Source organism: Macaca thibetana, chromosome 4 (assembly GCF_024542745.1).
Source record: "Macaca thibetana thibetana isolate TM-01 chromosome 4, ASM2454274v1, whole genome shotgun sequence".
NCBI lineage: Eukaryota > Metazoa > Chordata > Mammalia > Primates > Cercopithecidae > Macaca > Macaca thibetana.
Window position 1 is genome coordinate 153,887,671 of NC_065581.1, and position 20,842 is coordinate 153,908,512.

General features: G+C 39.8%; 1 protein-coding gene across 7 annotated transcripts in view; it reads left to right on the top strand.

Moving 5' to 3' along the window:
• REV3L (REV3 like, DNA directed polymerase zeta catalytic subunit) overlaps positions 1–20,842 on the top strand; it is a 659,986-nt gene that overhangs the window by 156,525 nt on the left and 482,619 nt on the right. For 6 of the 7 annotated variants that reach the window (XM_050789035.1, XM_050789036.1, XM_050789038.1 and 3 more), the window contains 6 exons: positions 3,766–3,875; positions 11,902–12,016; positions 13,824–13,961; positions 16,033–16,223; positions 17,152–17,398; positions 19,690–19,899. In XM_050789035.1, the coding sequence (XP_050644992.1) occupies positions 3,766–3,875; positions 11,902–12,016; positions 13,824–13,961; positions 16,033–16,223; positions 17,152–17,398; positions 19,690–19,899 (1,011 nt within the window). Of the gene's footprint in view, positions 1–3,765; positions 7,758–11,901; positions 12,017–13,823; positions 13,962–16,032; positions 16,224–17,151; positions 17,399–19,689; positions 19,900–20,842 lie in introns of all 7 variants that reach the window. The other variant, XR_007725269.1, reaches the window with a different exon arrangement.

A 20,842-nucleotide genomic window follows, 5' to 3' on the forward strand; every position in this document is an offset into this window, starting at 1 on the left:
CCATTTTAGCTGGAGTGAGAAGACATCTCATTATAATTTTGATTTGAATTTCTCTGATTAGTAATATTAGTCATTTGTCATCTTTTGAGAAATGTCTGTTCAGACCTTTTGTGCATTTTTAATCTAATTATTTGGTTTTTTTTCCTACTGAGTTGTTTAAGTTCCTTACATATTCTGGTTATTAATCCCACGTCAGATGGGTGGTTTGCAGATATTTTCTCCCATTCTGTGGGTTGTCTCTTCACTTTGTTGATTATTTCCTTTACTGTGCAGAAGGTTTTTAGCTTTATGTGATCCCATTTGTCCAGTAATCAGCCCTAAAAAAGAATAAAATCCTGTCATTTGCAAAACACGGATGGAACTGAAGGACATTATGCTAAGTGAAATAAGCTAGACAGAGAAAGACAAATATCACATGTTCTTACTCATGTGGAAACTAAAAAAAATTAGCGAACTCATGGAGATAGAGAGTAGAATGATGGTTGCCAGAGGCTGTGAGGTGGGGAAGGAGGGAGATAAAGTGGAAATGATTAATGAGTACAAAAATACAATTAGAATGAATAAAATCTAGTATTTGGTTGCACAGTAGAGTATAGTGAACTGCAACTTATTGTATATTTTTAAATAACTAAAAGAATGGAATTGAAATGTCTAACACAAATAAATGATAAGTGCTTGAGGTGATGGGTATCCCAGTTACCCTGATTTGATCATTACACACTGTCTGCCTGTGTACATCATATGTACAACATATACATATATATACAAGTTATCTATCCAGAATAATTAAAACCTTTAAAAGCGGGAGGCGAATGGATTACTGTCTGTGGTCTCCTGCTTTCCTTCAGAGAACACATAATCAAAAAAGTGCAGACCTGGACTGTCATAGAGAAAGATAAGATTTTGTAAGCATATAAGGAGAATATGGAGAATAAATAAATGTAGCTAATAGTTGGAGGTTAATGTCTCTGTCTCAGTACTATCATAGAGAAAGACAAGACTTTGTCAGCAAAAATTCCTATGAAGAGAATATGGAGAATAAAGTAGCTAATAGTGGAGGTTAATGCCTCTGTCTTAGTTGGACTTCATAAATTAAAATTTTTGTATGTTGACAGTTTTCTACTAAACTATTGGTCATTCATATTTATGATAAAGGTATATTTGTGCCTTTTTAAAAATTGAACTTTATTTCTTTTTATGTCTCTTCAGAAAATTAATTTTTACTTAAAAAAATTTGTTTTTATTAACTTTTGAGCATCCCCAGTCATGGCCTAAATTGTGAAACCATTTCTTTTCCTCTTTTAAATCCTCTCTTAGCCCTTTAATGAAGTAATGCTTTTCAGGTTAGGAACCTTACCATAAAGTAGCAGAATCTGTTAATTTAATTACTTCTCCTTCCCTCTTCCACCTCCCCCTCACTCTAGTGCTGCTGAATTCTTACTACATGGTCTTCAGGGGTAACTGCAGAGTTCTGACTCTTTTGGGTATAACTTTAATGGGTCAGAGTAAGAGCATTAGGCAGACATTTAAGACCGCTATGTATATGTACAAGTATATACTTACTTGTAAGTATATATTTCAGAAGTGTATTTGACTTTGACGCTAAGATGGCTTGCTCATGCAACTCTTTGTCCTCACATATTTAAAAGTTGACCTTGTCCGGGCACAGTGGCCTGTAATTCCAGCACTTTGGGAGGCCAAGGCGGGCGGATCACGAGGTCAGGAGATCGAGACCATCCTTACTAACACAGTGAAATCCCACCTCTACTAAAATACAAAAAAATTAGCCGGGCGTGGTGGCGGGCACCTTTAGTCCCAGCTACTCGGGAGGCTGAGGCAGGAGAATGGTGTGAACCCAGGAGGCGGAGCTTGCAGTGAGCCCAGATCGCGCCACTGCACTCCAGCCTGAGCGACAGAGCAAGACTCCATCTCAAATGAATAAATAAATAAATAAATAAATAAATAAATAAATAAATAAAATAAAAGTTGACCTTGTTTGAAAGTGGCGGCAGGTAACAGAACATTTTATTCAATTTGAGTTTCCATTAGATAACATGATTTTTGTAATGTATTAAGTTATAGTTTACATTCTCAAGATTTTCTATTGTACTAGAGGTCTCAGCAGAATTCATAATCTTAATTTAAAACCCAAGGCCAGGCGTGGTGGCTCACACCTGTAATTCCAACACTTTGGGAGGCTGAGGCAGGTAGATCATTTGAGGCCAGGAATTCAAGACCAGCCTGGCCATCATGGCAAACCCCATCTACTAAAAATATGAAAAATAGCAGGGCAGGGTGGCGCACGCCTATAATCCCAGCTACTCAGGAGACTGAGGCATGAGAATTGCTTGAACCCAGGAGGCAGAGGTTGCAGTGAGCCAAGATCATACCACTGCACTCCAGCCTGGGCGACAGAACGAGACTCTGTTTCAAAATAAATAAATAAATCAGAATAAATAAATAAATCCCAACTCATTTCTACCAGTTTTATTATTTATTCCTTTGTTCATATACCTAATATGTCCTTTGTAATGCAACTTTAAACAGCCTTTTAAATACTATTCAATCCTACATTTAGTAATTCAAGTTTTACAGTAAAGGGAGAAGGATCATTATTGCTATTGTTTGCTTCTTAACACAAAAAAACAAAAAATGTGCAGTTTGCATTTTAAAATTGTAAAGGGAATGCTCCATTTATGTTTTATGTTGAATGACAACTTTTCCCACTCTTAGCTTCAATTAGTTTAATAAATAAAACAGCATTGTTATATAGTCTCTTTACTTAACTGTAAATCTCATTAGCATGCTTTTCATATTTGTCAAGGCCCAGCATCTACTTGTTTTGTAAATTCATGCCATGGTCACTGTTAAAATTCACTAATCACAAATGGAAAAAACCTTCCTAGATATATATCTACCTATTTAATTTAAATTGAACACTTTTAATATATTTCCCATCATATAATTAGATACATTTTTCCTTGTATAACTAGTCACAAGATTGAAGTTCAGCATTAACTTTAATGATATTGAGAAACATTGTCATCAACAGTTCAACAGAAAAATTTTGAGAGATACACGTATGTATACTCATGCACCCACAAAGAATGCTTTTCTGCCTAATGAGCTGTAAGGGCACGTAAGAAAGTTCTTGAATAGTTCGGGCACAGTGGCTCACACCTGTAATCCCAGTACTTTGGGAGGCCGAGGTGGGCGGATCACGAGGTCAAGAGTTCGAGACTAACCTGGCCAATATGGTGAAACCCCGTCTCTACTAAAAAAAATAGAAAAATTAACTGGGTATGGTGGTGTGCGCCTGTAGTCCTAGCTACTCAGGAGGCTGAGGCAAGAGAATCGCTTGAACCCAAGAGGCAGAGGTTGCACTGAGCCGAGATCACGCCACTGCACTCCAGCCTGGGTGACAGAGTGAGACTCCTCAGGAAAAAAAAAAAAAAAAAAGAACTTGAATAAACAAGAATTATTCTTCCAAGAATCCAGTGTAGCTGTGTACCTTGTAACAAGTGCAGTCCACTTACTGTTACACTCAAAGACAAGTCTGCACATCGATTGGTCCTTTCAAATTCTTCACCTCAGTTTCTTCTTGAGTACTTGGAGAAAGAATGATGCATTGATTTCTTTTTTAAGTTCTTTTCTCCTTGTTTCGTTTCTGGAAATATTTAGTAATTAAATGTATTATATGTTAAAGTCTGTTGACTTACACTGAGCTATGTTAAGAAATTATTTCCAATGTGTTTGTACCAACAGGTTGGCGATAGTATTGTTCACAAAGCCAGAGAGACCTTGGAACGAGCTATTAAACTGGTGAATGATACCAAGAAATGGGGGGCTAGGGTTGTATATGGCGATACTGACAGGTAATGGGTTTTTGGTTTTGTGGTTGTCTTTTTGCATCTGTCCACATCTTCATTTCAGTGTTTAAAATGGCTTACGGGAATCCTTTCTAAAAATAGAGTTCTGAGTCCTTTCCAGTCCTTACGATCTCATGATCAGAGTTAACACAGATCCTGATTTACCAGATATGATCATAAGAGACAGTTTGTGTCCTGAGCCACAAACTGTGAAGATTCCTGTGGCTTCACTCCAGGTAGCTCTTAGCCAAGTAGATAGTGATCTGTAAACTAACTGTGTACGCAGGAGTCTAGTTTATTTAAAGAAACTACTTTTAATGTGAATAATTCCTCTAATATAGCTGCAACTCTCTGAATTTAAGTGTATATCTTAAAATAATTAAACTGTTTTTGAAGGGCAGTTGCCAGAACCGTGAGTGGTTAACTTACCACTCAGCCCCAGAATATGTTGACCTTCTAAGAGAAGTGCATATAGGCAAATGCAGTTTTCCATTTGACTCCAGAGGGTCCACAGACTTACTCAAGCCCATTATTTATGGATTGGCAAATAATGTGCCTGCATTTGAAGGCACATTATTAATAATGTAAGTTATTAACACCAGCTTGCATGCTTCCTTGTTTGCTGTGATAATTTTCAGGTTTCAGTTATTTATGTAACATCTTTTTTGCATGGCTTATTGAAATTCTTCTAGAATGTAGGCACTATGCACATTTCTTACAGTGAAATTTTTTCCCTGTTGGGGACTTAGAGTCACGGTGTGAACATGCTAAGAGCACCTGCCTCAAGACCTCTGATCTCTTTACAGTCCAACAGAGCAATAGGAGATAATGCTTCTAATCATTAAATAGCTTATAAGTAATCTTTGAATAGCATTTAATCTTATCCAGTTCTTTAAAATGTTCATACAGACAGCATAATCATATTAATGCTGAATGAGACTTTGCCTCATAGAGCAGCTGTTTCATTACCAGCAGGTGGGGATAGTTTCAAATTATCCAGGCCCTAATTATCCATATTCTCTCCTGTTCCTCATAAAAAGCCACTTCTTAGTTTGGCTTTGGTTATTTTACTGTTCTGTGAAACTACTTCTGCTGGGTATTCTAGCAAAATAAGAGTTAATAAAATAAGCTCTGCATTTGTTAGCAGAACTTAAAAAATATTTAGGGAAAAATGTTAATCCTTTAACTTATTGATTTTAATTCAGAGGCTATCCATGTTGTTGACAGAATTCAGAAGTCAGCATGATTCTGATTGTAGTTACATTATTTACCCTTTAAGATCTATAAGAAGTCAAGCTACAAAAAATAACAGAATGTCAGAGCCGGAAGGGATTTTGATATTATTTAGGCCAGCAGTTTTCATACTATTGGGAGATCTTAGAATGTGCCTCAAATGATGCTTATTAAGAACAAATTTCCCTAAGAAATTTAAGATCTTGCAAGCAGTCAGTAAAGAGCCATGAATTGATATTCAGTGTTTTGATTCCTAACTGATGCTTTCTCTCTACATCAGATTTTATAGTTATTATATGATTCCAGTCAAAGGAAATTTACTTGCAATGTCATTAAAACTTTTGATCACTATTCACTACCTGATACATTCAACAAACATTGTCCAGGCATGCTGACTCATGCTTGAAATTCTGGCACTTTGGGAGGCCAAGGCAGGCGGATTGCTTGAGCCCAGAAGTTCAAGACCAGCTTGGGCAACAAAGTGCAACCCTGTCTCTACAAAAAATTTAAAAATCAGCCAGCCATGGTGGTGTGCACCTGTACTCCTAGCTACTTGGGAGGCTGTGAGGTAGGAAGATCGCTTGAACCCGGGAGTTCAAGGCTGTAGTCAACCATGATCATGCCACTGCACTCCAGCCTGGGTGACAGAATGAGACCCTGTCTCAAAAACAAGAAACCTAAATGTTTAGTGACATCTGTATGAGGGCAGTTCACAACAGTGTCACCCTGGCAGAATACAAGTAAGTTCTTGAAGGGGGCCAAAAAAAATGTACCATAGTTTTTGGCCCCACAGTGGGCCAACAATATTTTACTCCTTAGTAATTACTTTCTCTTGTTAAATATAATTTAAATTTATTTATTTATTTTGCCTTGGAAGGACAACGATGAAAGGTTGAGAAACACTGCTCTTGGGATAATAGGTAATATTTGGTGGAGTGCAAAAGAGTTCCTGGCTGGGCGCAGTCGCTCACGCCTATAATGCCAGCACTTTGGTAGGCTAAGGCGGGCAGATCACCTGAGGTCAGGAGTTTGAGACCAGCCTGACCATATGGGGAAACCCCATCTCTACTAAAAATACAAAATTAGCTGGGTGTGGTGGTGCATGCCTATAATCCCAGTTACTCAGGAGGCTGAGGCAGGAGAATTGCTAGAACCCAGGAGGCAGAAGTTGCGGTGAGCCAAGATTGCACCGTTGCACTCCAGCCTGGGCAACAACAGTGAAACTGTGTCTCAAAAGAAAAAAAAAAAAGGCCGGCGTGGTGGCTCACACCTGTAATCCCCGCACTTTGGGAGGCCGAGACAGGTGGATCACCTGAGGTCAGGAGTTCAAGATCAGCCTGGCCAACGTGATGAAACCCCCTCTCTACTAAAAATTTAAAAAATTAGCTGAGTGTGGTGGTACATGCCTATAATCCTAGCTACTCAGGAGGCTGAGGCAGGAGAATCGTTTGAACGTGGAAAGTGGAGGTTGCAGTGAGCCAAAATCGCGCCACTGCACTCCAGCCTGGGCAACAGAGTGAAACTCCATCTCAGAAAAAAAAAGAGTTCCCAACTGTGAGTGAGGAGACCTGGATTCTCTTTCTAATTATACTCCTAGATGATGGCATAGCCATTAATAAGTCATTTTGCCTCTCTGAGGCTTAGTTACCTCTTCATCAAAATGAAGGAAATCTGATAGATGAAGGCAAATGACCTTCCAATTATGATGACATTCCAATTATACTTTTAGTTATTCTTAAATGTACAATAAATTATTGTTGACTGTAATCGCTCTGTTGTGCTATCAAATACTAGGTCTTATTCTAACTATATTTTTGTACCCATTAACCATCCGCACTTCCCCACACATACACAGTACCTTTCCCAGCCCCTGGCAACCTAGTAGAAAAAGGCCGGGGCGGTGGCTCACACCTGTAATCCCTGCACTTTGGGAGGCCGAGACAAGTTATCACCGGAGGAGTGATTGCTCTCTCCATTTTTTTGAGACGGAGTCTCGCTCTGCCCCCAGGCTGGAGTGCAGTAGCGCGATCTTGGCTCACTGCAAGCTCCACCTCCGGGGTTCATGCTGTTCTCCTACCTCAGCCTCCCAAGTAGCTGGGACTACAGGCGGCTGCCACCATGCCCGGCTAATTTTTTGTGTATTTAGTAGAGACGGGGTTTCACCATGTTAGCCAGGATGGTCTCAATCTCCTGACCTCGTGATCCGCCCGCCTCAGCCTCCCAAAGTGCTGGGATTACAGGAGTAGAAACTCATTTTAAAACAGTGTTTCTTATTGTAGGCTAGTCACTTCCATTCTGTTACATGACAAAAACTTCATTCTGTCCAGCCTTCTTGAAGCTTAGCTCCAAATCAAAGTGGCCAAAACAGCTTAGATGGATTCAAACAAACTCACATTACTGGGTAAAGTCTCAAATATAGACCCTATAGTAATAACTTTTTTTTTTTTTAAAGTCTCTGTTGCCCAAGCTGGAGCACAGTGGCACAATCTCGGCTCACTGCAACCTCCACCTCCCGGGTTCAAGTAATTCTCTTGCCTCATCCTCCCGAATAACTGGGACTACAGGCATGCGCCACCATACCCAGCTAATTTTTGTTTTTTTAGTAGAGATGGGGTTTCACCGTGTTGGCCAGACTGGTCTTGAACTCCTGACCTCGTGATCCACCCACCTCAGCCTCCCAAAGTGCTGGGATTACAGGCATGAGCCACCGCACCTGGCCAATAATAACTTTTAAGATGTGAAGTATATATACCTTTATCATTTTTATGGAATTATAATTTTTAACATGTATAATATTATGTAATAAAATATAAAAATGTATAGGCCCAAGTTACCAGCTACCATGCCAGTCAAGATATAGAACACTTTTTATCACCGTAAAAAGTTTTCTCATTCTCCCTTTACAGTGTATCCCTCACCCTCACTCCATGCCCTAGACAACCACTTACCTGATTTTTATTACCATAGCTTAGTTTTGCCTATTATAAAACTGTATAGAAATATGTGTGTGTCCACTGATTTTAAATGTTGCATATGGCCGGGCACAGTGGCTCATGCCTGTAATCCTAGCACTTTGGGCAGATAACCAGAGGTCGGGAGGTCGAGACCAGCCTGACCAACAAGGAGAAACCCTATCTCTACTAAAAATACAAAGTTAGCCGGGTGTGGTGGCGCATGCCTGTAATCCCACCTACTCGGGGAGTTGAGGCAGGAGAATCGCTTGAACTTGGGAGGCGGAGGTTTCGGTGAGCTGAGATCGCTCTATTGCACTCCAGCCTAGGCAACAAGAGGAAAAAAAAAAATGTTGCACTCATCATTGCATCTGAACATTTTAAGAATAATAATCTTACATAAAAACAGTTTGGCAGTTGCACGTGAAGTTCAACATACCCTTAGCATATGACCCAGCAATTCCACTCCTTTATGCTTATCTTAGAAAAAAGAAAACCTGGCCGGGCGTGATGGCTCACACCTGTAATCCCAGCACTTTGAGAGGCCAAGACAGGTGGATCATGAGGTCAGGAGATCGAGACCATCCTGGCTAACACAGTGAAACCCTGTTTCTACTAAAAATACAAAAAATTAGCCTGGCGTGGTGGTGGGCCCCTGTAGTCCCAGCTACTCGGGAGGCTGAGGCAGGAGAATGGCGTGAACCTGGGAGGTGGAGCTTTCAGTGAGCCGAGATCGCGCCACTGCACTCCAGTCTGGGTGACAGAGCGAGACTCTGTCTCAAAAACGAAAAAGGAAAAGGAAAACCTATGTCCACATAAAAACTTGTGTACAGTTCTTCATTGGAGCTTTGTTTGTAATAGTCCAAAACTGCAAAATATCTAAATGTCTATCAGTGAGTGATTGGATAAGCAAATTGTGGTATATCCATACAGTGGAATACTACTCAACAATGGAAACAAACCAGTTGCTGTTATTTTGACACCATGGATGAATCTCAAAATATGCTGAGTAAAAGAAGACAGATATAAAAGAGTATATACCATATACTTTCATTTATGTAAAATTTTTGTTTATTTACTTACAGGGTCTCACTATTGCCCAGGCCCATCTCAAACTCCTGGCCTCAAGCAGTCCTTCCACTTCAGCCTCCGGAGTTGCTGGGATTACAGGCAAAAGCTACTACACCCAGCCCATTTATATAAAATTCTTGGAAAAAACCTATTGTAACAGAAAGCAAGTCTTATGTATTGAACCTGGGGCCAGGAATAGACTGAAAAATGATTGCAAAGGAGTACAGGGAGGTCGAGGCTGCAGTAACCAATGATTATGCCACTGCAGTTCAGCCTCAATAATAGAATGAGACCCTGCCTCTTAAAAAAAAAAATTAAAATCAGATAGTATTGGTATAAATGAGTATCAGATGGCCTATAAAGAAACTACAAAAACCTTCAGATGGTTCAAAGTATAGCCTAGATTGAAGGTCTAATTAACTAAGGCATTTTTGTTCTACCTTAGTGAATGTTAAAATTAATTCAGATTGAGACAATATTTATTTTAAAGACTTAGTAGTGTTGAGTAAACTACTTTTTTCCTTTCTTTTAATTTTTCATATAGGCTCTCAGGCAAGTACTGTCTCCAATATTAGCAGAAACTTTTTCCAAATAAACCATCCAAAATGGGACTTAAAAATCCAGTATAAAAACACTTCAGAAATATGAGATTGGTTTATATGGCTAGAAACAAGAATCTTAAAGTCATATTTCAAGATATCATCCATTTCCACTATTTAATGTCTTTTCACTAGAAATATAAGTGAAGATGAACTTTATAGTCTATCTTACTTAAATATTTATTAACCATTACTTCTGTTGGTGGTCAGGTTGTAGTATATACTGAAATAGAAAAATAGATGCATTTTGTCAGTTATTTTTGAGTATATTTAGTATTGGTATTTTGAGTATATTTTGTATTGGTATTTCTTATTCATATAATTCAATATTACTCATTACCAAATAATATGATCCATTATAGCAAATGAAAAGATTTACAGATATACACGTCTTTGTAATGTCTTTTTTCTGTACGACATGATTACAGATGTTGATTTTCTTCCTTGTGTCTTTTTATGTTTTTTTAACTGCTTTTCAGTTAACATACATTACAGAATATATGTCTTTTGTTTTTTTGTTGTTTTTTTTGTTTTGTTTTGTTTTTTGAGACAGAGTCTCACTCTGTCACCCAGACTGGAGTGCAATGGTGCAATCTCGGCTCACTGAAGCCTCCACCTCCCAGGTTCAAGCAATTCTCCCACCTCAGCCTCCCAAGTAACTGGGACTACAGGAGCACACCACCACGTCGGCTAACTTTTGTATTTTTTTTAGTAGAGATGGGATTTCGCCATGTTGGCCAGGCTGGTCTCAAAATCCTGACCTCAGGTGATCCACCTGCCTCAGCCTCCCAAAGTGCTGGTATTATAGGTGTGAGCCACGGCGCCCGGCCAATGTCTGTCTTTTTTTTTTTTTTTTTTTTTTTTTGAGACTGAGTCTTGTTCTGTCGCCCAGGCTAGAGTGCAGTGGTGCAATCTCGGCTGACTGCAAGCTCCGCCTCCCAGGTTCATGCCATTCTCCTGCCTCAGCCTCTGGAGTAGCTGGGACTACAGGCACCCGCCCCCATGCCTGGCTAATTTTTTTTTTTTCTTTTTTTTTTTTTTTTTTTTTTGTAGAGACGAGTTTTCACTGTGTTAGCCAGGATGGTCTCGATCTCCTGACCTCGTGATCTGCCCGCCTCGGCCTCCCAAAGTGCTGGGATAATAGGCGTGAGCCACCGCGCCCTGCCCAATGTCTGTCTTTTTTAAGTTGAGTGGTTCTGGCCTTAAGGAAACTTCTCCCATATCACAGTACATCTTCTATTTTCTTACAATCACACAGTCTCTTATTTTGTGATGTACTTAACTGTGTACCACAGTGGTCCCCAACCTTTTTTATTTTTTTTGAGATGGAGTCCCAGGCTGCAGTGCAGTAGTGTAATCTCAGTTCACTGCAACCTCTGCCTCCCAGACTCAAGCGATTCTCCTGCCTCAGCCTCCCAAATTCCTGGGATTATAGGCACATGCCACCATGCCTGGCTAATTTTTATATTTTAGTAGAGATGGAGTTTCACCATGTTGGTTAGGTTGGTCTCAAACTCCTGACCTCAGATGATCCACTGCCTTGGCCTCCCAAAGTGCTGGGATTACAGGCGTGAACCCCTGTGCCTGGACCACAGTGGTCCCCAACCTTTTTAGCACCAGGGATCGGTTTCATGGAAGACAATTTTTCCGCAGACCGGGTGGTTTGGGGATGAAACTATTCCACCTCAGATCATCAGGCATTAGATTCTCATAAGGTGCACACAACCTAGATCTTTCACTTGTGCGCAGTTCTTACAATAGGGTTCATGCTCCTATGAGAATCTGATGCTGCCATTGATCTGTCTGATGTGCCACTGATCACAGACTGACTGGTATCAGTCTGCCACCTCGGGGTTGGTGACCCCTTGTGTACCACACAAAGCCTTAAATGTCCAGGGATGATCCAGGACTTTCTTGACTGCTGGGATATCTGAGCTGCTCTGTGTGTAGCTAAGTTAGAAATATTGGATGTCTTAAAAGATTTATAACAAGATATATCATGAGTACACATGGAAAGTAATAAAACAGGAAAGCTTACATAGGAAGCATCTTAAGAAAGAGTAAATAGGAGAAAGGGAGTTTTCTTTGGCATTAGACAGAGTCATAGCCAGGAGAGTTACTCTTGATAAAATTTTTGTTGTAATGACTTCCTCATTACCTTATTTTTAATCCCCTTAGTATGTTTGTGCTACTGAAAGGAGCCACTAAGGAGCAGTCTTTTAAGATTGGTCAGGAAATTGCCGAAGCTGTAACTGCTACCAATCCTAAACCAGTGAAATTGAAGTTTGAAAAGGTAAGAGGAATGTAATATTAGTAATCACATATAAAACTCACATGTCTTCTAGAGACCTCTGATTTGTTCAGTACATTTTCAGAATCACTGATAGTATATAGGTCTATTAAAGTGTTAAATTTGGGCCAGATGCAGTGGCTCATGTCTGTAATCCTGCTGTGGCCTTGGGAGGCCAAAGCAGGAGGGTTGCTTGAGACCAGGAGTTTGACACCAGCCTGGACAACATAGCCAGACCCCATCTCTACAAAAATTAAAAAGTTAACCAGGCATAGTGGCACACGCCTGTAGTCCCAGCTATTCCAGAGGCTGAAGTGGGAGGATCACTTGAGCCCAGGTGTTCAAGGTTACAGTGAACTGTGATTGACCAGGGCACTCCAGCCTGGGGAACAAAGTAAGACCCTGTCTCAAAAAAAAAAATTACATTTTAAGTATTTTCTCTTTTGTATAATTTTCCCAAAATTTGTTTAGTAATGTATATATGTAAGGAAATGAAAACTTTATTCCAGTAACTATTATTGTGTAACAGATCACCCCAAACTTAATGGTGTAAAACAGCAAACATTTCATTCTGCTCACAGATTTTATGGCTCAGGAATTCAGACAGAGTGCGACTGGAATGGCTTTTCCCTGCTGCACAATATCTAGTTCCTCAGCTGAGAAGACTGTTAGGGGTTAGGGGTAACCCAACCAACAGCAAAAGGCTGAAACCATCTGAAGCTTGCTTACCAGTCATGTCTGGTGATTGATGCTAGCTGCTAGTTGGGACATCAGCCAGTGGCCTTTCACCGGGGCTGCTGGTTTTCCCTCACAACATGAGGGTTGGGTTCTAGGTGTGAACATCCCAAAGAGAAACAGACAAAAGCTGCTTTGTTTTTTATGACCCAGGCTCAAAGTCACAGTGTCACACACCTCTCTAGATTTAAAGGGAGTGAACATAGACCCCACTATTAATAGGAAGAATGTCGAAGTCACAATGGAACAAGACCACATAGGATGGAAGATACATTCTTTCTTTGCAAAACAAAGTTTACCACAAGGACTTTCAACTCTTTTTCACTTACCTTTAGATATCAAATATGTATTTATTTCTTTCTGTATAAAAGATACTTAGCCTAGGAACTGTGTGGAATACAAAGAAACGTAAGACACAGTCCTGCCCTCTAAGAGCCAGAAATCTAAAAGGAAAGGTTAATTTATATAAGCATTCTCTTTTGTTACAAACATAACAGAAAGCAAGATGAGAATAGTCTGCTTAAACATTGTGAGAGCACAAAGGAAAGGAGGAATTGTGTCCTCCTGGGCTGGATAGAGAGACTCCATATAGGAAGTAACGATGAAATGTGTCTTGAAAAATGGTTATGTCTTGAAAAATGCTTAGAATTTCAGTAGGCAGACGTGGGGCTGCAATCATTCTGAACAGAAGAAAATGGCATGTATGGAATTGGAAAAGCACAGTATGGAAATACAGGGTAGCAGGAGATAGATCTGGAAAAATAAAGTTGAGACCAGACTATAGACTGTCTTGAATACCAAGGTGAAGTGTTTATACTTTATTTAGTAAATAAACAAAACTGGTAGTGCAAAAGAACAAAATTGGTAGTGCAAGAAAAGGAGTGAGCAAGCGGTAACAACTTAAAGACAATTCATTTTGCTCCCACGTCTTATATCATGAATTTGTTGGGCCCTAAGTCATGTTTAGAATTTTTTTAATAATGGCTATTTGATTAAAGAAAGCACAGAGACATAAAATAAAATATTCTTGGTGGGGGAAAAATGGTTAAGAGGCATTTTATTAATTTTACCACAGGTATATTTGCCCTGTGTTTTACAAACAAAAAAGAGGTATGTGGGTTACATGTATGAAACACTGGATCAGAAGGACCCGGTATTTGATGCAAAAGGAATAGAAACAGTCAGAAGAGATTCCTGCCCTGCTGTTTCTAAGGTAAGGTTTATCTATCTTGTCATCATCTGTGAGAAAGAAGTGGCTAAAGTATCTGGTGAAAATATAGCCTGTATAATTATATATAACTATAGAAGAAACTACATTAATTTTGAGAATTTTATTTGTAGTGTTTTGTTTTGCTTTTGTTTGTTTGAGACAGGGTCTCACTTTGTCACCCAGGCTGGAGTGCAGTAGTCCAATCCTGGCTCCCTGCAGCCTTGACCTCCTGGGTTAAAGCAATCTTTCTGCCTCAGCCTCATGAGTAGATAGAATTTTATTTCTAATAATTTATTTGATTTTAGTCCTTAAGTTTCTGACTTCCCCCCATACCTTATGTTTTATCAAAATTACTAAAAAGCAATACATGAGAGTTTCCTGCCTATTGCCTGGAGATCATATATGTCATATTGTAACAACTCCCAAAAGCAGAACAGGATAAACAAGAGAAACAGACCTGGTGTGGTGGCCCACACCTGTAATCCCAGCACTTTGGGAGGCCAAGGCAGGCAGATCACTTGAGGTCAGGAGTTCGAGACCAGCCTGTCAAACATAGTGAAACCCCATCTGTACTAAAAATACAAAAATTACCCAGGTGTGGTGGCGCATGCCTGTAATCCCAGCTACTCGGGAGGCCGAGGCGTGAGAATTACTTGAACTTGGGAGGCAGAGGCTGCAGAGAGCCAAGATCACAACACTGCACTCCAGCCTGGGCAACAGAGTGAGACTCCGTCAAAATAAAAAAAAAGAGAAACAGAGAGATTGCATAAGTAACATAATCCATTCCAGATTAACTGAACTTTCACTTATTTGGATTATCAAATGCAAATTAGGAAGATTTCCAAACAATTAGCTATAAATTACTCAAATTTCTCAACCATAATAACCATGGTATTTTGGCTTTTTCTTTACTTGGGCCTAAACTCCTTCTATAGCAAAACAAAAATAAATGGTATAAATGGGAATAGCACTCTATATACTGTTTTGTGAGAGCATTAAAAGCATAATGGATTGAATATTATCAATGTATTATGTCATATATATAATATGTGAATTTGGGATTTTTTTCAGCACTATTTCTGGAAGAGATATAATCCAGTACCTTCTTTCTCTGTAGGCAGACTTGTACCCAAGCTAAATTAACAAGATTATTGTATAAATATCCATTGGTTCTAGTATTCAGAATAAGACACAGAGCTTTCACCTAGAACTAACTTAAATTTAACCTACTTGGCCAGGCACGGTGGCTCACGCCTATAATCCCAGCACTTTGGGAGGCCGAGGCGGGCGGATCATGAGGTCAGGAGATCGAGACCATCCTGGCTAACACGGTGAAACCCCATCTCTACTAAAACAAAAATGTAGCCGGGCGTGGTGGCATGCGCCTGTAGTCCCAGCTACTCGGGAGACTGAGGCAGGAGAATTGCTTGAACCCGAGAGGCAGAGGTTGCAGTGAGCCGAGATCATGCCATTGCACTTCAGCCTGAGCGACAAAGCAAGACTCCATCTCGGGGGGAAAAAAAAAATTAATCTACTTACATAAATCCACTGCATGTTGGTTATTTCCTAGTAGAAATTTCCAACACAGAAAATTCTGTCACAGTTATTTATCAACACCATAAAAAGTCAAAAAGGCTGATTTGGATTTGACTGCCTGGTAATCTTTAAACTTCTCTGTGCTGCCTGTGACTGAATCAGGACCCTTTCTATACTGGTAAATAAAAAAACAATACGTGAGCTCGTGTCTGGTTTCTTGTACCTAGAGTGCTTTGACTATTAAAAAAAAAATTGCGTGTTTTATGTTGCTTATCACATAGCAAATGTTAATTTGCGTGTCATTCTACATGATTTTCCTCAAACTACATGATATTCTATTTTTAGAAATAGCAAGCTCTATAAAGTCTCAAATAACTTTCAATTTTTAATAATTTTTATTATCCCATCATTGTAAGTAACAGATTATTTAGGTAGGTTAGCAAGTTACCCAGTAGTTACATAATTGAAAGTATAATAACAATGGTGAAACATACTAGGAGATATTTTATCTTTACTTGCATATCTGTTTTGTTTTAAGATACTTGAGCGTTCTCTAAAGCTGCTATTTGAAACGAGAGATATAAGTCTAATTAAACAGTATGTTCAACGACAATGTATGAAGCTTCTGGAAGGAAAGGCCAGCATACAAGACTTTATCTTTGCCAAGGAATACAGAGGAAGTTTTTCCTATAAACCAGGAGCTTGTGTGCCAGCCCTTGAACTTACAAGGTAATGATACCCTCAGTACCTTGCCAGGATAGTCCTGGGATTCTGCACAGGTCTAGAGTACAATTGTTTCTTTACCTGCGCACATGAAGCCTCACTGAAAGTTAGTGAATACTCCCTCATACTTTGTAAGGTGTGAAGAGGAAATCCTCTTTTGGGCTTTCCTTCAGAAACTTACGCAAAGAAATTGTGACACAGTGCTTGATTCATTTGTTTTTCCCACATCAAAATGATTAGGTAGTCCTTAATATTGTTCTACCGAAGCATTTAGATGGTATCATATTGGAATCAGATTGTTTAACTGGATAAATTTTCTCTTATCTTTCATGGTAGATTTATGATAGGTAGTTCTCATTCTTAGGGGATAAAATACATCTTTTTCCCACCCCGGGAGGCAGAGTCTCACTCTGTCGCCTAGGCTGGAAAGAAGTGGTGCAATCACAGCTCATTGCAGCCTTGACCTCCCAGGCTCAAGCGATCCTTCCACGTTGGCCGCCCAAGTAGCTGGGATAACAGGTGTGCACCATTATGATGGCTAATTTTTTTGTGGAGATGGGGGTCTCACTGTGTTGCCCAAGCTGGTCTCAAACTCCTGGGCTCAGGCGATCCTTGGCCTCCCAAAATGCTAGGATTACAGGCACGAGCCACCACTCCCACCTAAAGTACATCTGAAGCTAGTTGATATCTGCCAACTCATTATTTTCCAGGTAACAATGATTTATGGAGTAATTTTTAAACTCCTGTAGCATATCTATACTTGGTGTCAACTAAGCAAAATGTATATTATTCTCAAATAGTAATTATGTTTTGAAAGTGTCTTTTGTAGCTTTTTCATTGTTTTATTGTTGTTTAACTCTGACTTAATTTGCGAGAAAGATGGCTTCCGTGACAGTATTTGGGTGTGGTGTTGTTTTTTTTTTAATTTGAATAGGAAAATGCTGACTTATGACCGGCGCTCCGAGCCTCAAGTTGGTGAGCGAGTGCCATACGTCATCATTTATGGGACCCCCGGAGTACCACTTATCCAGCTTGTAAGGCGCCCAGTGGAAGTCCTGCAGGACCCAACTCTGAGACTGAATGCCACTTACTATATTACCAAGCAAATCCTTCCACCCTTAGCAAGAATCTTCTCACTTATTGGTATTGATGTCTTCAGCTGGTATCATGAATTACCAAGGGTAAGCTTACCAAATAGTACATGTACTCTAACTATGGAGAGATTTCACTCCAAATTTTCAGTAGAACTAAAGATTTTTTGTGCTATTGATATGGGAGTGCTGGGAAGGGAACAGTGTGGTCCCGTTAAATGATACGGAAAGGGAGAAGGGAAGTACTGGGTAGAGAAAGGTGGGTCCCTGGCTAGGGCTCCACCCCCACGGACCGAGGTGAGGATAGGTGCTCCTGCTTTCATGCCCAAATGTTGCATTTTCCAAGACCACCTTGGCCCGCCACGCCCCAATCCTGGGCCAATAAAAACCCAAGACCCTAGTAGGCAGACACACAAGCGGCTGGACGTCATGAGGAACACTTCGGTGGAAGACCCAAGCGGCTGGTTGTCAAGAGGAGCATGCCAGCAGAACAGCACACCGAGAGGCACTGGCATGCTGGCAGGCCATTGACTGGCAGAACGAGGTGGAGTTTGGCCAGGACAGTCGGAGAAGAGACGGAGTCACCTAGCAGCCCAACCGCAGGGGAAAACCATCTCCCTTCTGATTCCACCATCAGATGAGAGCTACTTCCACTCAATAAAACATTGCACTCAGTCTCCAAGCCCACGGGTGATTGGATTCTTCTGGTACACCAAGGCAAGAACCCGGGATACAGAAAGCCCTCCATCCTTGAGACAAGCTAGAGGGTCTAATTGAGCTGGTTAACACAAGCCACCTATAGACGGCAAACTAAAAGAGTACCCTGTAACACACACCCACTGGGGCTTCAGCTGTAAACATTCACCCCTACACACTGCCGTGGGGCCAGAACCCCACAACCTGCCTGTCTGTATGCTCCCCTAGAGGTTTGAGCAGCAGGGCACTAAAGAAGCGAGCCATTCCCCCTGTCGCACACCCTGCGAGGGGAACAAGGGAACCTTTCCTATTTCACTATGAGAGCAAAGCAGATCCTCTCTCGTAAACTGGCAAAGATGCCACGCTCTTCTGGTTTCCTAAAAGAGAAACTTAAGTGTTCTACAAACACATTCCTAGCTTCTGTCAAGTTGTCCAAATTATAGAAATATTAAAATAAATCCCACAATTTCAATGGTGAACAGCCACAAAATAACGTAGAATAAGCGAGTTAATGGAAAATAAATGGACAGCAAAAATTCCTTCGAAATGAATGTCTAAGAAAGGTGTAGGATTTAGTATCTAGACACAGTCCTGAAGAAACCAGAATTACTGCAATGGTAAAATAGCATTATAGTTGTTCTCCAACTTATGATGGTTCAACTTCAGATTTTCCTACTTTATGATGGTGCAAAAATAATATGCATTCAGTAGAAACCATAGTTCAAGTACCCATACAACCATTCTGTTTTTCATTTTCAGTACAGTATTCAATAAATTCCATGAGATATTCAACACTTTATTATAAAATAGGCTTTGTGTTAGATGATCTTGCCCACCTGTATGTTACTGTAAGTGTTCTAAGCACATATCCTGGCTCTAATGCAGGAAATTCATATTCTTCATTACTAATGTTCATTTCATCACCAGCAAGAATGTTAGCCCAATGACATTTGTAAGAGGCTAACCTAATAACTTTCTTACAAAGTGATTTATTGCGGCACTATTCACACTGGCAAAGACTTGGAATCAACCCAAATGTCCATCAATGATAGACTGGATTAAGAAAATGTGGCACATATACACCATGGAATACTATGCAGCCGTAAAAAAGGATGAGTTCATGTCCTTTGCAGGGACATGGTTGAAGCTGGAAACTATCATTCAGCAAACTATCACAAGGACAGAAAACTAAACACCGCCTATTCTCACTGATAGGTGGGAATTGAACAATGAGAACACTTGGACACAGGGCGGGGAACATCACACACCAGGGCCTGTCGGGGGGTGGGAGACTAGGGGAGGAATAGCATTAGGAGAAATACCTAATGTAAATGATGAGTTGATGGGTGCAGCAAACCAACATGGCACATGTATACCTATGTAACCTGCATGTTATGCACATGTACCCTAGAACTTATAGTAATTTTTTAAAAATGTATCTGATAATAAGATGTAAGTTCCATGAAAGCAAGGACTTCATTCATTTCTGTAGCTCCAGTGTCTAGAACAGTGCCTGGCACATAGTAGCTACTCAACATTTGTTGAATGAGTGAGTGAATGAATGAATGAATGAATGAATGAATGAATGAATGAAATAATGCCTGAGTAAACCTGTAATTAGCATGAAAATAGCAGCTCTGCTGTGAAGCTGACTCAGACTTACTTCTGAATGGATGTTTTTATAGATCCATAAAGCTACCAACTCCTCGCGAAGTGAACCTGAAGGGCGGAAAGGCACTATTTCACAATATTTTACTACCTTACACTGTCCTGTGTGTGATGACCTAACTCAGCATGGCATCTGTAGTAAATGTCGGAGCCAACCTCAGCACGTTGCAGTCATCCTCAACCAAGAAATCCGGGAGTTGGAACGTAAACAGGAGCAACTTGTAAAGGTACAGTTTTGTTCCATAGGCCTGGAATCACAAGCAGTCTGATCTTACAGGAAGATATAGTCAACTCTTGAATTACAGTATGAGATATGAAACTGGTATGAAAAGTGAAATGAAGAGTCTAAATGATAAACTTCGTAAAAATCTCAAAAATGTAATTAAACTATTAATAATGGTTTAATTTGTTTTATAACTTTTTTTTTCAATGGAATAGTGTGTTGTGTTTCTTAATAGCTACAACAAGAATGGCCATCCTTCCAATTTCTTTTATAATACAGGTTGAGCATCCCTAATAGAAAAAAATCAAAATTCAGAATGCTCCAAAATCTGAAAGTTTTTGAGCACCAACGTGACTCCCAAAGGGAATGCTCATCAGAGCATTTCAGAGTTCAGATTTTCAGATTAATGATACTCAACCAGTAAGTATAATGAATGCACTTATTCCAAAACCTGAAAAAATTTGAAATCTGAAACACTTCTGGTCTTAAGCATTTCAAATAAGGGATACTCAATCTACAGTATTAAAAAGAAGGAAAACTCTCAGTTGCTCTATTAGTGCTTACCATTCTTTAAAGGAAAATACCTAGTTGTCTTAGAGAATTGCTTGCTAGTAAACTTGGAAGGTTTACAATTCTGTGAGTCCAGACAGATGATTAATGACATGATTGAGTCATACTGTGTGCCAGAGACTGTTCTAGGCACCCTTACAGGTGAGTAAACTGACACAAAGAGTTTAAGTGATTTGCATGTTATAGTGCTGATAAGTGGCTGAGGTGGGATATAGACATAAAATGCAAGGATAATTTTTAAAGTATGGGAATTCTAGCAGAAATAAACAACAAACATCTTGAAGTAAGTTGAATTAAATCTAAAGAAAAATTGACCACCTCACACCCCCCAATAAAATCATTACTCGTTATTATGGTTGATAAGTCATCTCCATTCT